The sequence below is a fragment of the Mus pahari genome, chromosome 9, assembly GCF_900095145.1.
Source record: "Mus pahari chromosome 9, PAHARI_EIJ_v1.1, whole genome shotgun sequence".
Taxonomy (NCBI): Eukaryota; Metazoa; Chordata; class Mammalia; order Rodentia; family Muridae; genus Mus; species Mus pahari.
Window position 1 is genome coordinate 27238969 of NC_034598.1, and position 21592 is coordinate 27260560.

The 21592-nt window shown below is 50.1% G+C and overlaps 1 protein-coding gene across 1 annotated transcript in view; it reads right to left on the reverse strand.

The window, feature by feature from the left end:
* Positions 1-9622: 9622 nt before the first annotated feature.
* Positions 9623-21592, reverse strand: part of Col13a1 (collagen type XIII alpha 1 chain) — a 139975-nt gene continuing 128005 nt past the window's right edge. The window contains exons 36-40 of the mRNA XM_029542607.1: positions 21369-21422; positions 20402-20437; positions 15175-15261; positions 11563-11601; positions 9623-10017 (exon numbers count right to left, since the gene is read on the reverse strand). Of these exons, the coding sequence (XP_029398467.1) occupies positions 10015-10017; positions 11563-11601; positions 15175-15261; positions 20402-20437; positions 21369-21422 (219 nt within the window). The 3' untranslated portion in view covers positions 9623-10014. The remainder of the gene's footprint in view (positions 10018-11562; positions 11602-15174; positions 15262-20401; positions 20438-21368; positions 21423-21592) is intronic.

Here is a 21592-nt window from a genome sequence, read left to right on the forward strand (position 1 = left end):
GCTTTCTCGGGATACTCAATCGGCCTTTGTTCACACTCCTCCATCATGCTTTAGTGGGCAAGCGGGCGGCCATCAGCACGGGCCTGAGCAGAGTTAGGCTTCAAATCTGAAGGCCCTGGTGATTGCAAGGTTCTGAACAGCGAACCTTGCAGATACAAGGACCAATACGAAGAAAATCAACAGAAAAGTCCCTGAATCTTACATCGGGTGCTCCCTTTTCATTTAAGCTCTAAAGTTGGCCACCCTCCTTTATGGAGATAGTGTCACAGACCTGGAGTCTGTTTCTGTGACAACTAAATTAAAAACCTACAGGAAGATTCCACACTCTGCTTTTAATCACGAGGCCAAAACAATGACAAGGTGGAGTGCCTCTCCCCTAATCATAACAGATCAGACTTAGAATGGAGACCCAACAGAAAGCAAACTTCGGGGAACCTTGCAGAGCTGTGGGGCAGTGGGGAGGAGAATGGGGGTTGAGGCCCACAGTGATGGGGATGGAGGCAGGAGATAGGACCGAGTGATCTGGGCAGGGGAGGGGGTGGAGGGTGGGGGAGAGAATTGGAAAATGAAAGGGGGGGTTGCAGAGTGCTAGGATGAGGCAAGAAACCACCAGGGGCTGATGGGAGCAGGGGCAGAGGTAGAGAGAACAAGGGCAATGGGACCATCTGAACTGAGGGTCTGGGGGGCCATCTTCTTTGGAGGGTGTCATGTCGGGGACAGGACTGCTGAGGGTTTTTGAAATCAGTTAGTGAAGACCCAGAACAGCACAGGAAGGTACAACACAGCTCTCCGACTCTCCATTTCCTCCAAACAAGAAGCAAGCCACAGGACTCTGCATGGATGTCAAAGCCAACGGTGGGCTCCAGGTACCTGTCAGCCAGGAGGGGGTTCTGGGTGTTGGCAAGCGAGCTCTTTTTGTGGTAAAGCACTTCGGGGTGGGCTGGGGTGTCCACACAGCTCTGCAGGCGACAGCTGTGCAGGCTCTGGGATGCCATCGATGAAGAGGTGCCACGTTTCACTCCAGGGGACTCAGTACCAAGTGGTCTCAAAGGGTGGTTTAGGGGGTGAAAGCGGAGGATCAGAGGAAAAACCATTCAAAGCACAAATGAAAATGATTATTTTGCTTGGGTGTCAACACAGACATCACAGACAGACACACAGAAGGTGCCAGGGAACTGGATTCAAGTAAATGTCCTTTTCATTGACATAAGAGACCTGCAGTGTGGGCGGCTCCACAAGAAAAACAAAAATAACAAATAACTAGTCTTTGTCAGGGTCCAACCTACAGCGTCTTGGGCAGCTTGGCGCCATTCTGAAAATTAATTTCTGGTGTTTAGAAAATATAAGCAACCCTTATTAATTGCACTGCAGTGCAAGACATGGGGGATGGAACCTGACCTACCGACCCTCTGTGATGATTTTTTTCAGGCTTAAGACATCAGGGTGGCCATAAGGAGAATGTTCCCAGATGTATAAGGAGGACACAGATGGGCAGCTGACCACGAAACAGCCTGGGGTGTGGGGGTGTGGTGTGGTGGGGTGGGTGGGTGAGGGTGGTGTTGGGGTAGCCAGGGAAGGAGAAAACCTTATTTAGCTGGGTAACTAGAATTTTAAAGTAAGAGGTATTTTTGTAAGTCGTTTACTTTTCTCTTTCAGGAAAAGGAACCCTATGGTCGTTTATGGAATTTAGTTGTAGAAAGCAACTTCACAGGGGCCCAGTCCATCCGATCTAGAACCCGCCCTGTTATTTCTATAGCCCGGTTACTTAGCATCCAAGTGGCTCCTCCCTCATGCTTCTTTGCACGCGTGAGGAAAACTTCTTTTGAGTCCAGTTTCACCAGGAAATTTAATGACCCTTCCTTGAAGATTCAAGTTAAGTCAAGTTTGTCTCCAAAAGGGAAGCTGTGTTTTTTCCTTCTAAACACGAATATGTATTTCCCACCCCCGTCCCTACCCCCTCTGTACAGCTCTTTCCATCTTCCATATGCTTTTCCAGAGCTAGTCGTTTGTCACTTGAAGACAGGTAGCAAGTGAGATGTTGAAGTAGGTACTCAGACTATAAGGCTCTTGGCCAATGTCCCCTAGATAGCAAGCTGTGGCCAGGGGAGAGAGAGGGAGGGGGAGAGAGAGAGGGGGGGGGGACATTCTCATTGGCTGTATCTTACGAGGCACAATTCTCATTGGCTACACCTTACAAGGGGCAATTCTCATTGGCTGCACCTTACCGGAGGGCGGGGGCACATTCTCATTGGCTGGAGGAGTTTCAGGACGCTTACTTCAGCAACCGCCTCCGCAAAAAACAGTCTTTGGAATGAATGGAATGCAAGTAAAATGTCTCCTTTAAAATGGTTTCACAGCCTTTCTCACAAGGAGCCGTGGGACCCAGCAGAAAAGGTGACCAAGACGGTGTGTATCTTCCACTGATGCTGATGCTGAGCCAGGTCTGATGGCAGGTGGTGGAGACGATCCAACTATGTACAAATGTCTAGGATCCCGCAAGCCATCCTTAACCCTCAAGCCCATTTGCAAATGAGATATTGGAGGCATTCACTTCTCCCATGCCCTGGGAATGGCGGGAGGGCTGGATAGCTGGTATTCTGGCCTTGGCAATCCTAGCATACCCACTAAGCCCCATGTCATGTCTAGATCCACTACGTGGAACCTTTGCCACACCCAGTTACACGCATGAGCCCTTGACCCCAAAAGGAATCTAAGACGGATCCATGCGGTTTGTCGGTAGCCCTAGTCGTGTAAAAAAGGGCCACTGTTCCTACTGGGCAAATGGATCCCCCGAAAAAGGGGGAAGAAGGAAGCTGCCACATGAAGATCGGAGCGGCACACCCCTCAAGTTCAGACATTATGAGTATGGGGGGGGACCCCCTACATGTGTTCAAAAGCATCAAAGAAAGATGCTGTTTCGGGTTCGAAGTTAAAACTCCCCTGTGTCTCAGAGGCTCCATCGCGGTTTTCTTGGGGCAAGCTTTGAGATGGTAATTTATTCCAGATGGGATCTTTTCTGTTTGAGTGCTGTTGCCCCTGAATGGCCTTCCAGTGATCTATACTCCATGCCTAGGGAGCAGATTCTAGCTTGACCTCCCTGTCAGAGGTGAGGGGACCTCTGTCCCCTATTCAATGTCCACCTGCTGCCTGGACACCCGGGGCCCGGCACTTCTGATAGCAGCTGTGAGTAAGAGGTGTGCCGAGGACTGGAGGCTGAGTTTAGCCTTTGGGTTATTGTCAGTGTGACTCCCACATCTGTTGTCATAGCATAAGTAGCGTGGCTGCCCTCCTTCACTGGAAAGCATCGCGGATTGGACAGCGCTCAGTGGCGAAACCGGAGACGATGGTCAATGGGAGGTGGTCCGTTGCTTCTAACAATTTTGCCAAAGGAATGGATTTTATTCCAGACCATCTTGAAACGCTATCCATAGTGTGGCCTTGCTCCTTTGGTGTTGGCTCATTAGCAGCTCGGGCATTGCACCGTGTTCCACAGATGTTCTGTGTGTGAGGGCCAGGCCAGGCAGCTGCCGCGATTGCTTCCCATTGATTGCTCATGAGTGCAATCGCTTGCTGCTTCCTTCCTGAGGCCAACGTTCTCTCCTTGTTACTCTCGTCTCTGGTAACATTTGAAAGAACCGAGGAAGTGACTGGCTTAATGGCGGCAGCTCCAAAAGACATATAACGAGCCCCGTGGAGTTGAAGGAGCTGGGGAAGATGATAGGATTCAGACCACAGCCTCCTAGGGAGGGATCCCAGGGTCGGGACGGGAAGCTGCCAACTGCCCCTCATGTAGACATGTTGCTCAAGGCGCCAGAAGTTCTTACAGGAAAGGAGAATCCCGGGTGTCCTTGAAATCAGAGCCACCCCAGCCGGCCTGGCTGCAGGGAGCAGCAGGAACCTCTGCTGGGAGCGGGCTCTGGAGGCCCCAGGTGGTCTAGCCGACCTCCTGTGTGTGGAGGGGGGCCTTGCTCTCCTGCGGTCACACCACACTCCGATCAGCTCCTCAAAGCCGGCCTCTAGGAAGGCCTCCGCAGATAACCTCCGTGCAGGGACAGATCCTCCATCTTGGGCCTCCTCCAAGGCATGGCGCTTTCCCCCATGGCTCGGGGCCGCCTTCACTTCTTGGCCACTAGCCAAGGACTCTGGCCCTTGAGAAGGCATAGAGAAGGGGATATTTGAGAAGGAGACTTGCTGATCATTGGGATTTTTTTTTTTTTTTTTTTTAAATGGCCCAGAGATCTCCCCAGCCCAGCTCCCACGTAGCTCCTCACAGCCTGGGATGGGCCTTCTCTGCCTCTCTCTTCGACTGCAACCACATGTGTGTTCCCTGACTTAGAACCAAGAGGCATTGAGCGCATTTGAAGATTCTGCCATAGAAATAAACTGCAGTGGGGGGTGGGGGTGGGGGCGGAGTCTACCTTCAGGTAGCCTCTAGCTCCTCCCTTTCTTCTTTATAAATCCTGCTAAAAACCTCAGCCTCTTCTCAGACCATGCTGGCCCTTGGTGTCCTCTGTCCCCAGGACCCATGAGCCCTGGTTGCATGTGACCCTCACTGGGCACTTAGCACGTGTGTTCATGCCTTGATGACTATCTTTAACACCTGGAGAATGGGGCTGTGCCTTCCCCGGTGGTCCGTCCCTACCCGGGGTTATGAACACATGCATGCCTCAAGCTTACAAAACCAGCTCCATGCATGATGCTTTTGCAGCCAAAAGACTCCAGGCAGTGGGGAGACACTGGATGCCCCTGTGTCCGCAGTCATCCCCGGGGCTAACCTGGAAGTGGAATCCGAGGGCTCCAGGCTGTCAGAGATGACAGAACCACTGGCAGTCACCCAAGCTTAACTTCTTTATCTGAAACTTGGACATATCATGCATGGCCTAGAGCTACCCAAGACCGGGCAGTGAGGGTTAGAGAAAAGGACCAGAAGCCCTTCTGGCTTAAGTCACCAGTCACGGTGAGAGTCATTATTGGGTCTTTGTGGAACTTCCTGTACAGCGCCAACCGTAGATCAGTGGTTCTCAACGTGTGGGTCATGATCCTTTTGTGGACTGCATATCACATATATACATTGTGATTTATAACAGTTACTACCTATGGAGTAGCAACTAAATAATCTTATGGTTGCGGGTCACCAAAACATAAGGAACTGTATTAAAGGGTCGCAGAATTAGGAAGGTTGAGAACCGCTGATGCAGATGATAAAAGATAATATGTCCACTGTGGGGGAGCACAGAGCAAAGGCACTGGGCGGGCGCCTCAGGTACTGCCTTGGACAGGGTCTCATGTAGTCCAGGCTGTTCTCAAACACACTACGTAGCTGAAGATGACCCTGAATTTCTGAGCTCCTTTTCTTCCTCCATCCTCCCAAACACTAGGATTCCAGTCGTGCACCTACCGGATTGGGTTTAGACAGTGCTAGGGGAGGAACCCAGGTGTGGTGGATTGAATATGATTAGCCCATGGTAAGTGGCACTAATTAGGAGGCGTGGCCTTGCTGGGGTAGGTGTGGCTTTGTTGGAGGAAGTGCGTCACTGTGGGGGTGGGTTTTTGAGGGCCTAGCTCAAGCTCCACCCAGTGTAGGAGAGAGTCTCTCCTGGCTGCCTGTGGGAAGACAGATTGCCTTCTGGCTGCCTTCAGAGGAAGATGTAGAACTCTCAGGTCCTCCTGCACCACGTCTGCCACACTTCCTGCCATGATGATAATGGACTGAACCTCTGAAACGGTAAGTCAGCCCCAAAGAAATGGTTTCCTTTAGAGGAGTTGCCTTGGTCATGGTGTCTCTTCAAGCAATAGAACCGTAACTAAGACACCAGAGCGTTGCATGTACCAGGCAGGCGCTGTACAACTGAGCTACACCCCTAGGCGCAGAATCGCCTTTTTCTGATGGCTCCCGCAGAGCACCAGTCTCCCTGCAACCACACGTGCCCTTCTCCTGACTGCCCATCTGCTCAGAGTCAAGGCTGGTGCTTAATGTCCTTTGAACCTTCTTCCTTCACTGCACTCCATACAATTAAGATCCAAATAGAGAGCCGGGTGTGGTGGCGCACGCCTTTAATCCTAGCACTCTGGAGGCAGAGGCAGGTGAATTTCTGACTTCGAGGCCAGCCTGGTCTACAAAGTGAGTTCCAGGACAGCCAGGGCTATACAGAGAAACCCTGTCTCGAAAAACAAAAACAACAAAACAAAACAAAACAAGATCCCAATAGAGAAGCTCCGGTGAGGAAGCAGGCTGAGGTCAGGGCTCAGGTGCGGCTCAGTGGCCTGGGAATGATCAGGGGTTCCTGGCTGAGGGGCACCGGAGGGGGCGCAATGACGTGGAAAGACAGTGTGCTTATGCCACAAGCTGGGAAGGAGAAGACGCTACAGCTAGGGCACGTGGGGCGCCGCGTGAGTAACAGGGATGACACTGCTCTTTGCTTTCCAGCCACTGTTGCTCATGTTTTTCTCTGATTCTTTATGTGGTGCTGGGGATTGAACCCCGGGCCTCCCAGGCACTAGACAAGCATCCTACCACAGCTACACCACCCACGCCACTCCTTTTACATATAACTCCATTTTCTTTATTTATATATTTACTTAAATTTTATTTATATATGTTCATTTATATATTACTATATTAATTATTTTATTAATTAAATTATTTTAATTTTAATTAAATCAATTTATTAAATAGTTTTATTAATTTTATATATGTTTAAGAAATTTATAGTTAAATATTTAATTAAAACATTAAATATTAAAATATAAAATTAAAATATTTAATATAATAAATTTCTTAGTTAATTAAAATACATTGATAAATATATTATATATATTCATTCTTTTATTTTCGAGACAAGAGACTGTAACCTGTGCTGCCCTCAGATTCGATCCTCAGGCCTCCCTAATGCTCTGATCAGTGGTAATGGGAGGGGTGTGTTCCTATGTGGGTACACTCTTATTCTGATGATGTCATCGCTTAGTTGTGACTCCACTCAGACCTTTTGAGTACCCGGTGGCATTCTGAGTTCCTAGGTCCTCACTGGAAAGTGGTGAAGCTTGTGCTGGAACTGGGTAACCCTCTAGTAAGGGACAGGGTCAGTTTCAATAACATACAACCTGAGATGGGCCATGTGGCTTTGGATTGCCTATGTGGGTTCCTTCCTCCATTAAAAAATAGAACATTCTATTTTGCGGCTGCTGGAGAAAGACGAATATGTTGCTAGCTGGAGTCTTTGATACATTTCGCTTCTGAGTGTAACCATAGTGAAATTAAAATGTGTCTGGAGTCCCTGCCCCTGGGATGGGGAAGATGCTGGAGTGGAGTCATGGGACCATCATCCTGAGGGCTCATCAGGCCAGCTGGAGGCAAGTGTGAGGATCTGAGTTCAGCTCCCCAGAGCCCACATAAAGGCTCCCACAGTCAAAGCAGAGACCTGAGCCCCCCCTAGAGCAACCCAGCTACAGAAGCTAGCCATATTGGCAAGCTCTGGATTCTATGGAGAGACTCTCTCTGCCTTTGAATATGAAGGAAGAGGGATCGAGAATGATTCCCGACATCACCCGGAGCCTCCACATGCCCACACACTTGCTACGTGCACAGGCACCCACACGTGTACCCACATACATGCAGACATGCACATATACACACACTACACACAGATATGAGAATGGAGAAAAGAAAAAAAAAGAAGCAGTTTCCCGAGACCTTTATGTGCAGGCCCTGTGACTGGAAAACAATGTAATTGTTTCTTCCCCCCCTCCTTTTTTTTTGAAACAGGGTTTTACTATGCAGCCCAAGTTGGCCCTATTTTTGAAATTTTTTGCTTCAGCCTCTTGACAGCTCTATTTATGTGTGTATGTATTTGTGTATATATGTGTGTACATGTATGCATGTGTGTATATGTATATGTCTCTGTATTTGTTTATGTCTGTATAAGTATGTACATATGTGCATGTATATATGTTGTATATATGTATGTATATATATATGAATTTATGTATATGTCTTATACACATGTGCATGTATATATATGTATGTGCATGTATAAATGTACAGCATGTGTATATTTGTGTATATGAATGTATACATATATGTATGTGCATATTGATATACATATGTGCATGTATATGTGTATTTGTATATATATGTGTCTGTATACATCTGTGTATGTTTGTGTATTTGTGTGTATGGACACATGTGTCACACCAGCAGACAACCTCAGGCGCTGATCCTCAGGTCCCATCCACCTTGTTTTTTGAGTCAGGGACTCTCCCCAGCCTGAGGCTTTCTGATTAGGCCAAGCTAGTTGGCTGGCTAGCAAGGCTGGGGAATCTACATCCGAGCATTGGACATCCAAGCATGGACCCCCCCAACACTTAGCTTTTTAACATGGGTACCCATGGGTACAAGCACGGGCTGAACTCAGTACCCAGGCTTGTGCAGCAGGCTCATTACTGATGGATTCATCTTTAAGCCCAACAACCCCATTTCTTCGTAAAAAGAAATTTAAAAACACTCATCTACTTTATGTGTATGCACACATGTGCATGTATGTATGGGGACTACAAACATGCTTGGTTCCCATGGTGGTCAGAAAAGGTGTCAGATCCCTTGGAACCTGAGTTGCAGATTTCTACACACTGCTGGGGTGTATTAAGTCACTGAGCCATCTTTCTAGCCACCCCCCATTTCCTACAAAATAAAACAACTCGAGGTTTGTTGAATGTGGCTGAGATCTAGTGGGGGTGTATGGCGGGGTGATTCTCCTTCGCAAGAATAGAATATCACATGAGGCAAAGCGCCCTCCTTCAGCCAGCTGTACTTGGACCCACAGATGTCTGTGAAGCCAACAGTGTGCTCTGAAGTGGCTGTTACTAGTGATGATAATTCAGAAGAAAGTTTAAATGGGACATGTCCTCCACAGGCCAGAACCCTTCGCCTCCAGTTGGTGGCAAGGTTTGGAGAGGCTATAGGACCCATGGGGAGGGACGTCCCTCGCTGGAGCAGGCTCTGAGGTTTTATAGCCTGGCCTCACTTTCTGTTCTCTTGTCTGTTCCCTGTGTAAGGATGAAATGTGAACAGCTTCCTGCTCCTGTCACTCCCTGACAAGATGGACTCTCCCCCTCTGGATCTGTGAGCCCAAATCAACCCTTTGCTACTCTAAGCTGCTTTGAGCTATGGTATTTTATCACAGCAACAGAAACAGTACAGAGGGTACGGCGGGGAACGGGGAGGGTCAGGGGGGGGGAAGAGACTAGAACGTGCAGAAGCCCTACCCAAACCTGAAGCAATGCATTAAGTCCCCTTTGCAGCCCCTGGGGGCCTCGGTATTGCTGAACCCTTAGTACTCAAGTGAGTTTAGGCCATGACTTAAGGAAAATGTCCTAAACAAGTCAACACCATCCTTTTGTTGGAACTTAACATTTCCCAGCGTTGCTCCATACTTCTGAGGGTTCCTGCTTTTGAGATTTCCTGCTTGCACAAGACAGAATGGATTTAATTTAGAGATTAACCAGGATCATGAATTGCCACGTTTTATTTTTTCTTATAATAATGAATGTCAGTTAAAATTTAAAATATTGTCAGACACATGTAGTCTGGCACACACCACAGACCTCTGCTTTTTCGGACCTCCACTTTTTTTTTTTTTTTTTTTTTTTGTGAATTCACAGGTAAGTTCACAGCACCTCTGTGCTGGTGGGCCGGGCCCCCTTTGGCACTGGAACACAATAATTTATTAAGCTGTGATATTTAGTAAGTTTGCACAAATATCATGCAACATTAGGAGCAGACGCACAGACAGAAAGTGTATTAGAAACAGATTTATACAAAAAAAAAAAAAAAAAAAAGGTCTTGTAAACAAAAAGGGAAAGGGGTTATTTCCTGTACAAAATCTGCAGGCTTTTCTTCTTTCTCTTTTAATGATCTGTAAGATGCATCATAGTTCGGGTATTTTCAAAAGGTGAAAACTGTATAAAAATAAATATCCTATATACAAACACACACAGGCCAGTCCCAGGTTAGAGGCGTCACTGCAAAACAAAACCAGAGCAACGGATAGTTAGTTTCAGGCGCACTGAATGCTGCCTCCCCTAGAGGAGAGGAGGTGGATTTGTCTTGGGTTCCTCAGAACCTCTGATAGGGAGGTGTGGAACTTTAAACTCACTAGAGGGAAGACCTTCCTTCGGACTGTAAGACACACCCACCCCCAGAAGGGAAACCCCACTTTCACCTTGAAGCGACTCCCTCCTGTGGCCACTAGGGGGCAGTCTCTCTACGCTGTCTTGGAAACCACGCTATTCACTACATCTGTCCAGCAGTCTTTTCTGGTGTTAACCAGCAGACCTAGGCTTCTTTAGATGCGCCTCCAACAAGCTGTAGCTCTGGACAGCAGCTGTGGCTCCCTTGCTAAGCTCAACATGTTCCATGCCCTACTTACCAGGAGCATCTTTCATTGGGGACACGGGAGGGTTTTATTTAATGGAATCATGGCTGAAGGGAGTGCAGATTCTTGGGGGAGGCATGACCCCTTCAAGGCTGAATTTTTTTCCTTTCTTTGGCTTGTGAGTACTTTCGGTAGCTAGGTGCTCAGTCTAGGTCTGATGGCTTGTTTGTCTCCCTACTCGCCCCACATTTGTACATCAACAAGATTTCGGGGGTTGGGGCACGGGGTGCTGAGCTATCTCATTGTGCAATTCAGAGTTAGAGGCACAGGGCTGGACTGGCTAAGTACAAAGTCTTGTGAGTGCGGGGTCTTAAACCCTACAATGAGAACATACTGATAACTTTGGTCAGTGGTGGTGGGGGTTGAGAAGATGCCAAAGGGGGGGGGGAGCTGCAGGGAGATGGCACACATGCGCGGCTGCCCACCATGCAGTTTCGGACCATGCCGAGGACTAATGTAGGCTTCAGCCCTTAGGCTGGGGGGAGGGGGTGGGGTCCTGTGACTTGGGAGCTGCGGCCGGCCGATGGCTCTATAGTATTAGGCTGACTGCTTTAATGATGGCAAATGACAAGGGCATTTTAAACCTGCTGATGTCTTGGTGCTCGGGACACCTCCCGTCCCCTAGGTGAGTGGATGCTGAGATTACGTACGCGTAGCACCACGCAGGATTTACGCAGCGCTGCGGATCAGACCCAGGGCTTTGTGCATGCTAAGCAAACACTCTTATTAATTGATCTGTATACCTAGTTCCTTAGAATGTCTCTAAGTTAATCCCAGCACATGGGAGGCAGAGGCAGGCGGATTTCTGAGTTCGAGGCCAGCTCGGTCTACAAAGTGAGTTCCAGGATAGCCAGGGCTATACAGAGAAACCCTGACTCGGAAAAACAAAACAAAACAAAACAAAAATTTGTCTCTAAGTGTTCTGCAGGTGTGTGCGGTGAGCCGTTTAATGCCCCGCCCCCGCCCCGCCCCGCCCATCAGCCAACCCTGGTGAGGTAGCAACTCTTTTGACCCACCCACATCTTCCTGTCTCATCTGCAGAAAAGCAGGTGGGAAACTGCCAACTTTACGGCACTGTTGAGTAAGAGCAGCACCTTTGACCCCGAGCTGCATGGCCTTCTGGGAATCTTACCTTGTTCCAGCAGCCCTGGACTGGTAAGCCATCTTCTCCCTGCAAGAAGGCAGAGAACGCTTAGGCTCTTGGGATAGTTGTCTGAGCAGACAGTTGACAAGAACATAGACATTTCTGTAGCCTCGGTGGGACATGGCCTACCACTGTTGTCTGCTTCCATTCTTGCTTTGGGTCAGAATCTTGGAAGAGGGAAGCATTTAGATCCTATCGTTTTCCCTTCGGTTAATGCCCAGTGTAGCTGCAGGGCAAGGGTAAGAGAGGCTACTGTGGCCTGTGGGATTAGCCAGTGCAGATAGATGCCCACAGCTTGGACTCCTGTGGGATCAGCCAGTGCAGATAGATGCCCACAGCTTGGACTTGGTGGAGTGCTAAGGTCTCGGGTCACTCAGCACGTGGACCTCCTGGCCTTCCTCTGCAAACCTAGTGGGGATGGGATGGTGTTTCGGGGACCCCCAGCCTGCCGGAGCTCATCTCTCTTCCTAAGCAGTGGGAGATGTCATCCAAACAGCCCCAGATAATGGTCAGTAGTGGGTGGGGACAGGGGCTGGTAAGAGACAGACAGCCCCAGGGGGATTGCAACATGATTTTCTTTCTGGCCCTGCCTCGGATACTCCCTGGAATGTGGAGGGAAATGAAGTATCAGGGTGGGAAACTGAGGCAGCCTCAGGGTACTGCCTGTGTAAGGAACCCTCACCAGGCTTCTTGGGCCTGACATTCTGGCCTCTCTAGCACATCCTGAAGCCGTCCAGGCATCTTCCAGAGCCCAGGCTAGCGGGTAGGGCCAGGTGATGTCTTAAGAGTTCTAGGTCTCAGTCCTATCCGTGAATTACAGTCTAGGGTCTCCTCCACCCACCCAGCAGGGAGCATCCCAATCATCCAGCATGCCGCAGCTACTGCCCCAGCCCAAAGAAACCTAGCATGTGCTAAAGTTATGTCAATAGCTCCTGTATCCCATTTCTGCCAGTCCAAGACAAAGAACACATCAGTATTGGAAAAGATATAATTTTGAATAGTCAAATGATATCTGTCCCCTCTAGGCTCGGAAAGGACTGTAGGGGGCATGCATTTCAGTTTCATGGTGACCCTCTGTCCCCTTTGCGGTCCATTGTACCATGCCAAGTCACCCCATTGCCTCGGTACAGCATACTACACACAAACTCTGGGAAGGAGAGAGGCCTTTGAGGGCATTTCCTTCGGGACATGGATGGTGGCAGGGTGCAGTGGAAAAGTAGGCAGGGCAAAAGAAGGAGACTTTGAAGAACTGAGAGCACACAAATGGGGGTGGAGGAGAGTGGGGGACACGAAGGGTGAGATGGGGGCAGGGCACAACCGCGGTCCAGGAAAGACCCAGTTTTCATGAATGGAAGTGCTTTGGAAGTCAAGAAAGGCAGCCATGCACACTGCACACTGGGGATGTGAAGGCGGGCCAGCAGGATCAGCAGGCTTGCTACTCCATTCGCGTGACCTATGCTGGCTCTGTCGTGCTTGTGGCCTAAGACATCTCTGGCGCCCTTCAAGGAACTGTATCATTCAAAGAGAATTCCTGAGTGACAGGGTGGAGGATTTGAGGCTGGGAGTTGGGTGGTGGCCGCAACCTCTGGATCTCCTGGGGAAATGGAAGGCAAGCATGAACATCTGGACTCGTGCCTGCAGGGTCAAGTGTTGCCTCTGTTTCTTTTATAGTTAGTTGAGAGGGTCATATAGATACTTAGGAAGTCACCATCCAGAGCAAGACTAGGTGTGGGGGAAACCAGCTTCTGAGTTTCAGCTCCCGATCGCTCAGGAATACCTGGCCACCACCTACCTCCTCCTAATTACATTCTAGACCTTTCCACTTCTCGCTTCATAGTGAGCTACCTTAAGTAGAACCTTCTGGGTCTTTAACATCTAATATCTGATGCTGGACCGTAATCTAGTTCTGATGGTGACACTTGGGCCATCACAAGGGGATCTAGCCTGGAAGAATAGACAGGGTGGTCTCTACCACCACCTTAATTATAGAACCTCTCTGTCCCATGTCCCCTGCCAAACTGGGTTGGGGTGGGTCTGGGTCTGGGTCGGGGAGGCAGGTGACTGGCAGCTCACTCCTGTGGGTTTTTTTTGGGGGGGGGGGTTCGAGACAGGGTTTCTCTGTGTAGTCCTGGCTGTCCTGGAACTCACTCTGTAGATCAGGCTGGCCTTGAACTCAGAAATCCGCCTGCCTCTGCCTCCCAAGTGCTAGGATTAAAGGCGTGCGCCACCATGCCCGGCCACTCCTGTGTTTTGTTAGTTTGCTTAGCTTGTATATTCAGGGCTAAGTGCACTGTGTGGAGGCAAAGCAATCAGTTCTAAAAAAAAAAAGCCTGTCCAACTCATTCACTTCCCTAGCTTCCAGAATGTTCTAGAAACAGTCATCAGGCAATGAGGATGCAATGCAGCCGAGACCGGCTTTGGGGTGGGCGGGATGATGGGGTGGTGCTTCAGAAGCAGTTGCAGGAGGATGCCAAGAAAATGCCACTGGGCACGTCACATGCAAGAGGGTGACATGGGCTGGGAGCCACTAACGTTCTAGGCAAGGTAACTCTTGGTCAGCAAGGGAGGAACTGGGAGAGCAGAGCAAGAGGATCAGGAGGCACACGGGTACACACCACACACATGGGGTAGCCCACACTGGCCACTCAGGCAAGGGAGGGAAATGCCATACCAGTGGGCATGGGGCATCCAGTCCGTCCAGCCCTGGTAGCCCCGGCTCCCCTTTCTCTCCTTTAAAACCTCGGTGGCCCTGTTCATAAAACCAACCACGGTGATTACGGACGTCAGAGTCAGCCATCTCCAGCGGTGGAGTGGGATGTGTCCAGTCCTACCCAGGCCAGGATGCAGACCCTGAGGCTATTACATATTAGCGAAAGTGCATTGATAGAACATGACCAGCTTCTGTACAGCAGTCCCTTCCAGGCACAACCTCAGGCGACCCCAGCTTGACAGCAGCATGTCTTTCAGGGCTTCTAGTGCTTTGAGAGGTCCCTTGAGAAGCCAGGCTGATGGGCCACAGTCATCAGTTGCTGGCTTCTTGGGAAGGCTGCTTGGGGCTACCTACTGATTTGGGGTCTGCGGCTTCCTGGGTTTTAGCTGGGCTACTGGGCATGATAAGATCACATGAAAAGCCCCTTGTCTGACCTTATTCTGCACGGTATAGAACTCAGGAGACTAACCTGGGTCTTGCATCTGGACCTGAGTGCGGATTCAGGACAGCTAGGGCTGCAGGCCACGGAGGTGGCCATGCAACAGAGGTCGCAAATCTGTGTGCCATAAACACTAGGGTGGGTTTGCAAAGCATGCTGGGGACAGAGCCTGAGACCTTCTACCCAGACCCTGCGGGTTCCCTTCCTTCCACCCATCCATTGTTCTGAATCTTCAAAGGATGGGGACTCAAAGACCAGGGATTTAGCAGAATGGCTTGCAGCTGTGGCTCAGAGGCCCACCCTCTGCAGGCAGGAGTGCCAAGGCACAGACAGGCTTGGTGGCATCTGTGGAGCAAGGCTCCTCAGAGCTTTTGGCTTCCTTTGTTTCCAACCTGCAACCCTGGGGGGGAAAAAAACCTCAGAACGATGCGCGAGAAACGGAAAAACATACCAGCGGGCAGGGGGCGTCTAGTCCAGGTGCTCCTTGGTCCCCCTTGTCCCCTTTAGGCCCTCTAGAGCCCTTCTTCCCCCTCTCCCCCTGTGAGCAATGGTTTAGTCCGAGGTAAGAAGTGGGGGGAAAAACAACAACAACACATCATCAAAACTTTAGGATCTTCACATGTTACCATTAGAGAGAGAAAATGATACATAAAAGGGCAGAGCAAAAAGTAGGCTTTCTTGATTAAGTCAGCATCCCGTAGGATTAGGGGACACACCCACCCCCCAGCTCTGAGTACCTAGGGTTTTTGCAAAGGAGGAGGGTAAAGGAGAGAGAGGAGAGGGAAGCGGGAGCAGGGGCATCTCTGAGCCAAAGTGGAAAGGCCACCCAGGAATGTGGTACCCAATTTTGCTGTTCTTAAACCTAGCAAAGGATGGTGTGTGTGTGTGCCAAGTGTCCATGGAGGCCAGGGGTGTCAGAGGTTCCTGGAACTAGAGTCAGTGGTTGTAGTCTGGCCCATGTGGGTGCTGGGAGACAAACTTGGGTCCCGTGGAGGTGCAGTACACAGTCTTAATCCCTGAGCCCGCTTTCTAGCCCCCTTCTTGTCCCAATTAGTTCTCATGCCCATGCCAATTCCTCAGGAGGCAAGGTGACTGTAGTCAAGAGCCCCGCTATAGGCATGTGCATACATGACTGCAGTCTGCACGTGCGTGCGCGGGATGATGCGTATATGTGTGCATGTGTGTGCGCATGTGTAGAGACTCAGGCTGATCCTCCCATATGCCGTGTCTGTCTCTGATTTATTATTGTCTCACACCACTACTTAAAGTTGTCCTGCTGGGCTGTGACAACGGCCCAGTGGTTAACAGCAGGTAAAGGTACTCGCCACCTTGCCTGACCACTTGAGGCCAATCCCCAAGTGGCAGGAGGAGAGAAGTGATTTCCAGGTTCTCTTCTGGCCTCCATAAGTGCATCTTGGCACCCTTTGTTCCAGCTGGCTCAGGGAGTTCATCTGTTTCTGAAAATCCTCCTCTAAGTGAGGACCCCTGTCTTTATGTGTTGGGGTTCATCTAAGGAAGGGCTCTGAGGCCTCTGGAAATGACATCATCTGGAAATGAGTTTGCAGTTAAATGTTCATATGTCTCGGTCCTTAAAAATGGGCCATGCGTGTCCCTAGGGGTGTCCCCAGACACTTCCCTCTCTATAAATGGATTGTCTCATGCCTGGGGATTTGTATATGGCTGCTCCATCATGGGGAGGCCAAAGGCTCGGCGAGTTCTGCCAGTTACTAACTTTGAACCCCTCCAAGCTTCAGTTTCTTTATCTGTAAAATGGGTGCATTATACTTGCTCCCAAATTATTGCATGACCTTGTGTATAAGAGATGGAGACCCGTGGGATGACGTATATCTCAGCAATGGAGGGTGATTTTAGCCAATTGTGGTGATGACTGTCTCCTACTACCTAGTATGGGAGTGAACGCTCCCCTGGAGGGTCCAGTCCTGTTTGTGGTGTTCCTGCATTTGTTAAGTGGCTGCAGTACTGATGTTTCCCCAGATCTTTGTACATGAACCCAGGTGTTTATGTTTGTTTGTTTGTTTGTTTGTTTTTAATTCCAGCAGATGTTTGTAGTTTGTCCACATATTATTACTCTGAATGGCTTTTCAGAATGATTAGTGTTAATGAGTGTGCACTCAGGCAGTGAAGTCCTTGGCTCAAAGGCACACCCGCCAATGAGAAGGCCTGGGCATGAGGATTCCCTTAGTGTGGACAAGCTGAACCACCAGCTCTTTAGAATGGGAAGACCCAGGTCCTTGTCCTTAGAGGTAGGTGTCACTTAGGACTGAAGCCCTCATCTTCTGAGTCATGAGTAGTTTCCCAATGAAGAATATGGGCGGGGCTGCTGAGGGGGTGGTTCCAGGCCTTAGAAGATGTGCCTGAAGGTCAGAGAGTGGGCCACCCACACTGTAAGGCATCACCCCCACATCATGTGTTCTGGAAGATTCTAGACTTACTGCTTTACCTACATGTCCTCTCCTGCCTACCCCAGAGTGGAACATAGGAGAGATGCCCCGACTCCCAGCTCCAGCTGGTAAGAGGGGAGGGAATGTGAAGGGCTGACACAAGCCAGAAGGCGGGAAAAGGATGAGGGCTATGGGGGTTTAGTGGGTGCCTATGTTGAAGGGAAGGAAGGAGAAATAAAGGAAGAGACAGAATGAGGCTATAGAGGCTGGAGAGGGAGAGAAAGGAGGGGCAGAAGGACCCAGGAAGCAAGACATGCACGCACCCTGACACACTCCCCCATCCCAGACACGGCAGAGGTGGAAGCGGGCTCAGCATGCTGGGACTTTTTCCCGCTGGCTGGCTTTCAGGCAGCTCTGTGGTAACAACCAATCAAACTATGTCACCTTGCCAGAGTGATGGCACCTTGCACTCTGACCCCTTTTCATTGCTATTTCAACTGAGTCTTCTCCTATAACCAAGACTAGCCTCTCACTTACTGTGTAGTTGGGCGACTGTGAACCCCTGATCCTTCCACCTCTACCTCCCAGATGCTGGGATCACAGGCCTGAGGGGCCATGTGTGGCACTGACCCATGTTTTTGTTGTAAATAGGACTCCTGGCCCAAGTTCACTGAGCCACTTAGAGACGAGGTAGGGCATATGTAGGAGAAAGGTACCCTTAGAGATGAGAGCAGAGTACCTCCCATTCCCCCCAGCCCCCTTCAATGATCTTGTGTGGCTTAGCAGGCTTCCTGTTTGGGATTCTGTCTTTGCTCATCGTAACATGATCTTTCCTTATTCCGTGAGTTGTTCCCACATGGGAATTGAACTCTAGATGGTCAGGCTTGGTGGCAGGCACCTCTGCCTTTGAGGCCATGTTGTCAGCCCAACAGTAAAATCATAAGGCTGCGTCTTGGTTCACATGAGATGGAACAGGTGAACAGGGAGGGGCACTGGGTACCCCAGTGACACTCTGAACCTTGCCTCAGCCTCTGACCTGTCTCCTGGATCAAAGTGTATCTATAGTATACCTCCCTCGAGGCCCCGTTAGGGCTGGTGGCTCAGAGGCCTGGATGAGGTGCCCGTGGTTCCCAGTGTCCTTTTTCCTGTCCATCTGGCATCCTGAGAACTGACTCTCTTGGGTGAGAAAAATTCGTTGCTCCCTGATTTGAAGCCTGCTGTTTGGGACAATTCATCTGGCCCTCTGTGTGGTGCCTCACTGCCTTTCTGAACTTGCCCTTCTGTTTCTTGGATTTCTGAGGTAGGGTCGCAGGCTGGCCTCAGACAATATGTAGCCAGAGATGAGCATGTGACTCCCTGATCTTCCCGCCTCTCTCGGGTGTTGCGACTGCAGGCGTGTGATACCCGCTGAGCTTTGTGAAATATTAAACTGGAACCTAGGGCTCAAAGCAAACAATTCCACCAGTTGAGCTATACCTTCAGTCCTTGAATTTGACTCCAAAGAAGAGACGTTCTATCTAGGATTCGGGGAAGCTATCAAAGAGTAGGAAGGGGAAGTGTAGGAGAAAGATTTTCCCACAATGCCTGGGGCCTCTATAGATGATGGCTTAGCATCAGAGACAGTAGCCTGGTCCATTTTTTTTCATCGTCCCCCATTCTGTGACAGGGGTCCCTCACCGACCGACCCTGCCTCCTCTTTACGGCAGAAGTACTACTTTCATTTCAAGAGCTCCAGTGCCTGCAGCCAGCGGAGAAAGTCTTACGAAACGGGTTTGAAAAGCGTGAACCGAGTGTAATAAAGGAGCCAGAACACATTAGGAAGTTTTAGAAGTTAGGAGTTAGGAAGGTCTGTATACCAATGAGGAAACGGAATGATCAGGTTGGTAGACTCAGAGACCAGCCACACAGCTGGAAGTGGATTAGTTCATTGTTGTGGACCCCACGCAGCCTCACCATTGACGGTTTGGTAGGGGTGGCCCTGGTTCCTCTCACTTGTTCCTAGGTTTTAGGGAACAGGTTGGCTTGCTTTTGTGTGGCTGCTGGGGAGGGGTTTAGAAGTGTCCAGCTAATCCATCAAGGATGATGGATTTAATTGGGGCCAGATAGAAACATACAGATTCTGATATATTCTGTTCCTAGAACATGTTCTGACCAATGTCAATGGTCAAAGATCACCCAGGTTCCGAAATCCACGTGCTCTGCCTCGGTCTCTCCGGGAAACTCAGTACTCCACATCACATTGGGACAGTGGCCCTTTGCCTGTTCCTTCCGTCCCTTGCCATGTAAGGTCCTTGAATGTTACTGCCTGCTGGAGGATGCTCTTGGTCCTCTAAGGCAGCGGTTCTCAGCCTTTCTAACGCTGCGGCCCTTTATACGGTTTTACATGTTGGGGTGACCCCCGACCATACAACTATTTTCGTTGTTAACTTCCTTTCATTTGCTACTGTTATGAATCGTAATGCGAGTTATCTGTGTTTTCTGTGGGTCCTAGGCGACCCCTCTGAAAGGGTCATCTGCCCTCCAAACGGTCTTGGCCCGAAGGTTGAGAACCACTGCCTAGGGTGAGTGCATCGCACACAGATGGGCCTTGGAGGAGGTGATGGAGAGGCTGCTGTCTCTTGGCCAGATGTAGTTAGATTATTGCTGCTGGACCCGAATGCGCAAGGCCATGACCATTATACGCCTATGGTGCTGGGGACACTTAACGAATCCTTCTGAGGACCGTAGGAGCCAAGGGGAGTTGGGAGGATTTGGAGGGTTCAGTCAGTTCCAGTCCCTGCCAAGTCTCCAAAAGGAACAGCAGCTGGGATACTCTTTTTTTTTTTTTTTTAAGGGTTTGGCTGTCTGTTCTCGGAGCAGGAATTTATTTTCCCAGTCACCAGTAGTGGCCTGGAATGCCTGACAAATCTCAGTTTCAGGAGGCAAAGATGAGGTGACGATGGATCTAAAAATACCACTAAGGGGCCGGTTATCAGGGCAATGTAGAGAGGGCTGGATGAGAGGCTCCTGTTACTGGATGGCCATGCTAATCTGATGGCTGCTGTGGGATTCGCTCAGCCTTCTCTGGAAATAAGAAATACTGGCTTCAACCGCAGTACTGGGCCTCAGGTTCCCTGCGTGTATGGCATGGAGCCCCTCTCTAGAAAGCCTTTCAATTTAGGATGATTTATAGGGAAAGAGCATTTGTCCTGTTAGGTCAGGAGTCTCCAATTGATCATTCCATCTCATCATGAAGATGTTAGTAATCAGATGCAGAGCGCGAGGGCTCAGACTTACCCGGTTTCCTTTGTCCCCGGGTGGTCCGTGTAAACCCTGCGTTAAATCAGAGGAACAAGGACGTGTTAATGGGAAAACACGACAAACGGCCAGAAGGTCCTTCCTTTGGGCTCAGAAAACGTCGCTAATGAGCTTCAGTTCAGTGGAGATGGGTTGTGTTACTCCCATTTTACAAAAGGGCGAGAGAAGCAAATGCATTGAGGAATCTGACCAAGAGGCACTCGGATTTATGAGCAAAGCCACGCACAAGGTTCTCTGTTTTCTTATACTGTGTGTAGCTCATGTCCTGCCTGGCTGATGCGTTCTTCTGGGAACTATTCATGGGGTGAGGGGGGGGGTGTTTTATGCTGCAGGCAGGGGCTACTCTGGGCTGAATATTCCCATGGCTCTCTCATCAGGTCACTGCTTCACTGCTTTTCCGAGCATCTTTTAAGGTGCAGAATACCCTAGGGGACTGAGTGTTAAGCGTTGACCGGCGCAGACACGCTTAGTTAGTGCATAGTCAGTCACTATGCACATGAGCCTCGGGTGGATGGGAAACAAAATCCAGGCTCCGTGAGACAGCCACTTGGCTTTTGTAACACAGCTGCAGGCAAATGCACTGCAGATGGAACACCAAGCTCAGTCTTCAAGGCCAGAGCCTGGGTTGTGGCGGCTCTGGATCTGAGGCTGTCCATCCTGGACGGCAGAAGTGGAGGGAGGCATAGCCACCAGGGACCCTACCGCACAGGGGCTACGGTGGAAGGTTGCAGACATGCGTTTACACAGGTGGCGGTCCCTGTGATGAGCACCCGTCCCTTGCAATGCCCCCTCAGGGACGTCTAGCTCATCCCCACTTAGTTCTGGGCAGCCTCTCCTGCGGCCCCACGTCTGGGCTCCAGAATCTGGGCTGTGTGCTTTGATCCTGCCTTCCTAGCTGGGAAGAGAGATGGACGGAGGGGAAACGGTCTAGTTCCTGTAGACTCACAGGCAGCCCAGCTGCTCCCGTTGGTCCCGTCATCCCTGGGTCCCCTTTGCTGCCCTGAAAGAGAGAAAGGTGCCCTGTGAGCCCTCCCCTCCATGCTGGCTCTCTTCCCACTTGCTATCCCCTATGGGGAAATCTCCATGGACCCTAGGAGAACTGATGTGTGTGAGAGGCATGGTGTGGTCTAAGGGTCCTTCTGTTGGCTCTCGGGTATAGCCCTCTTCCCG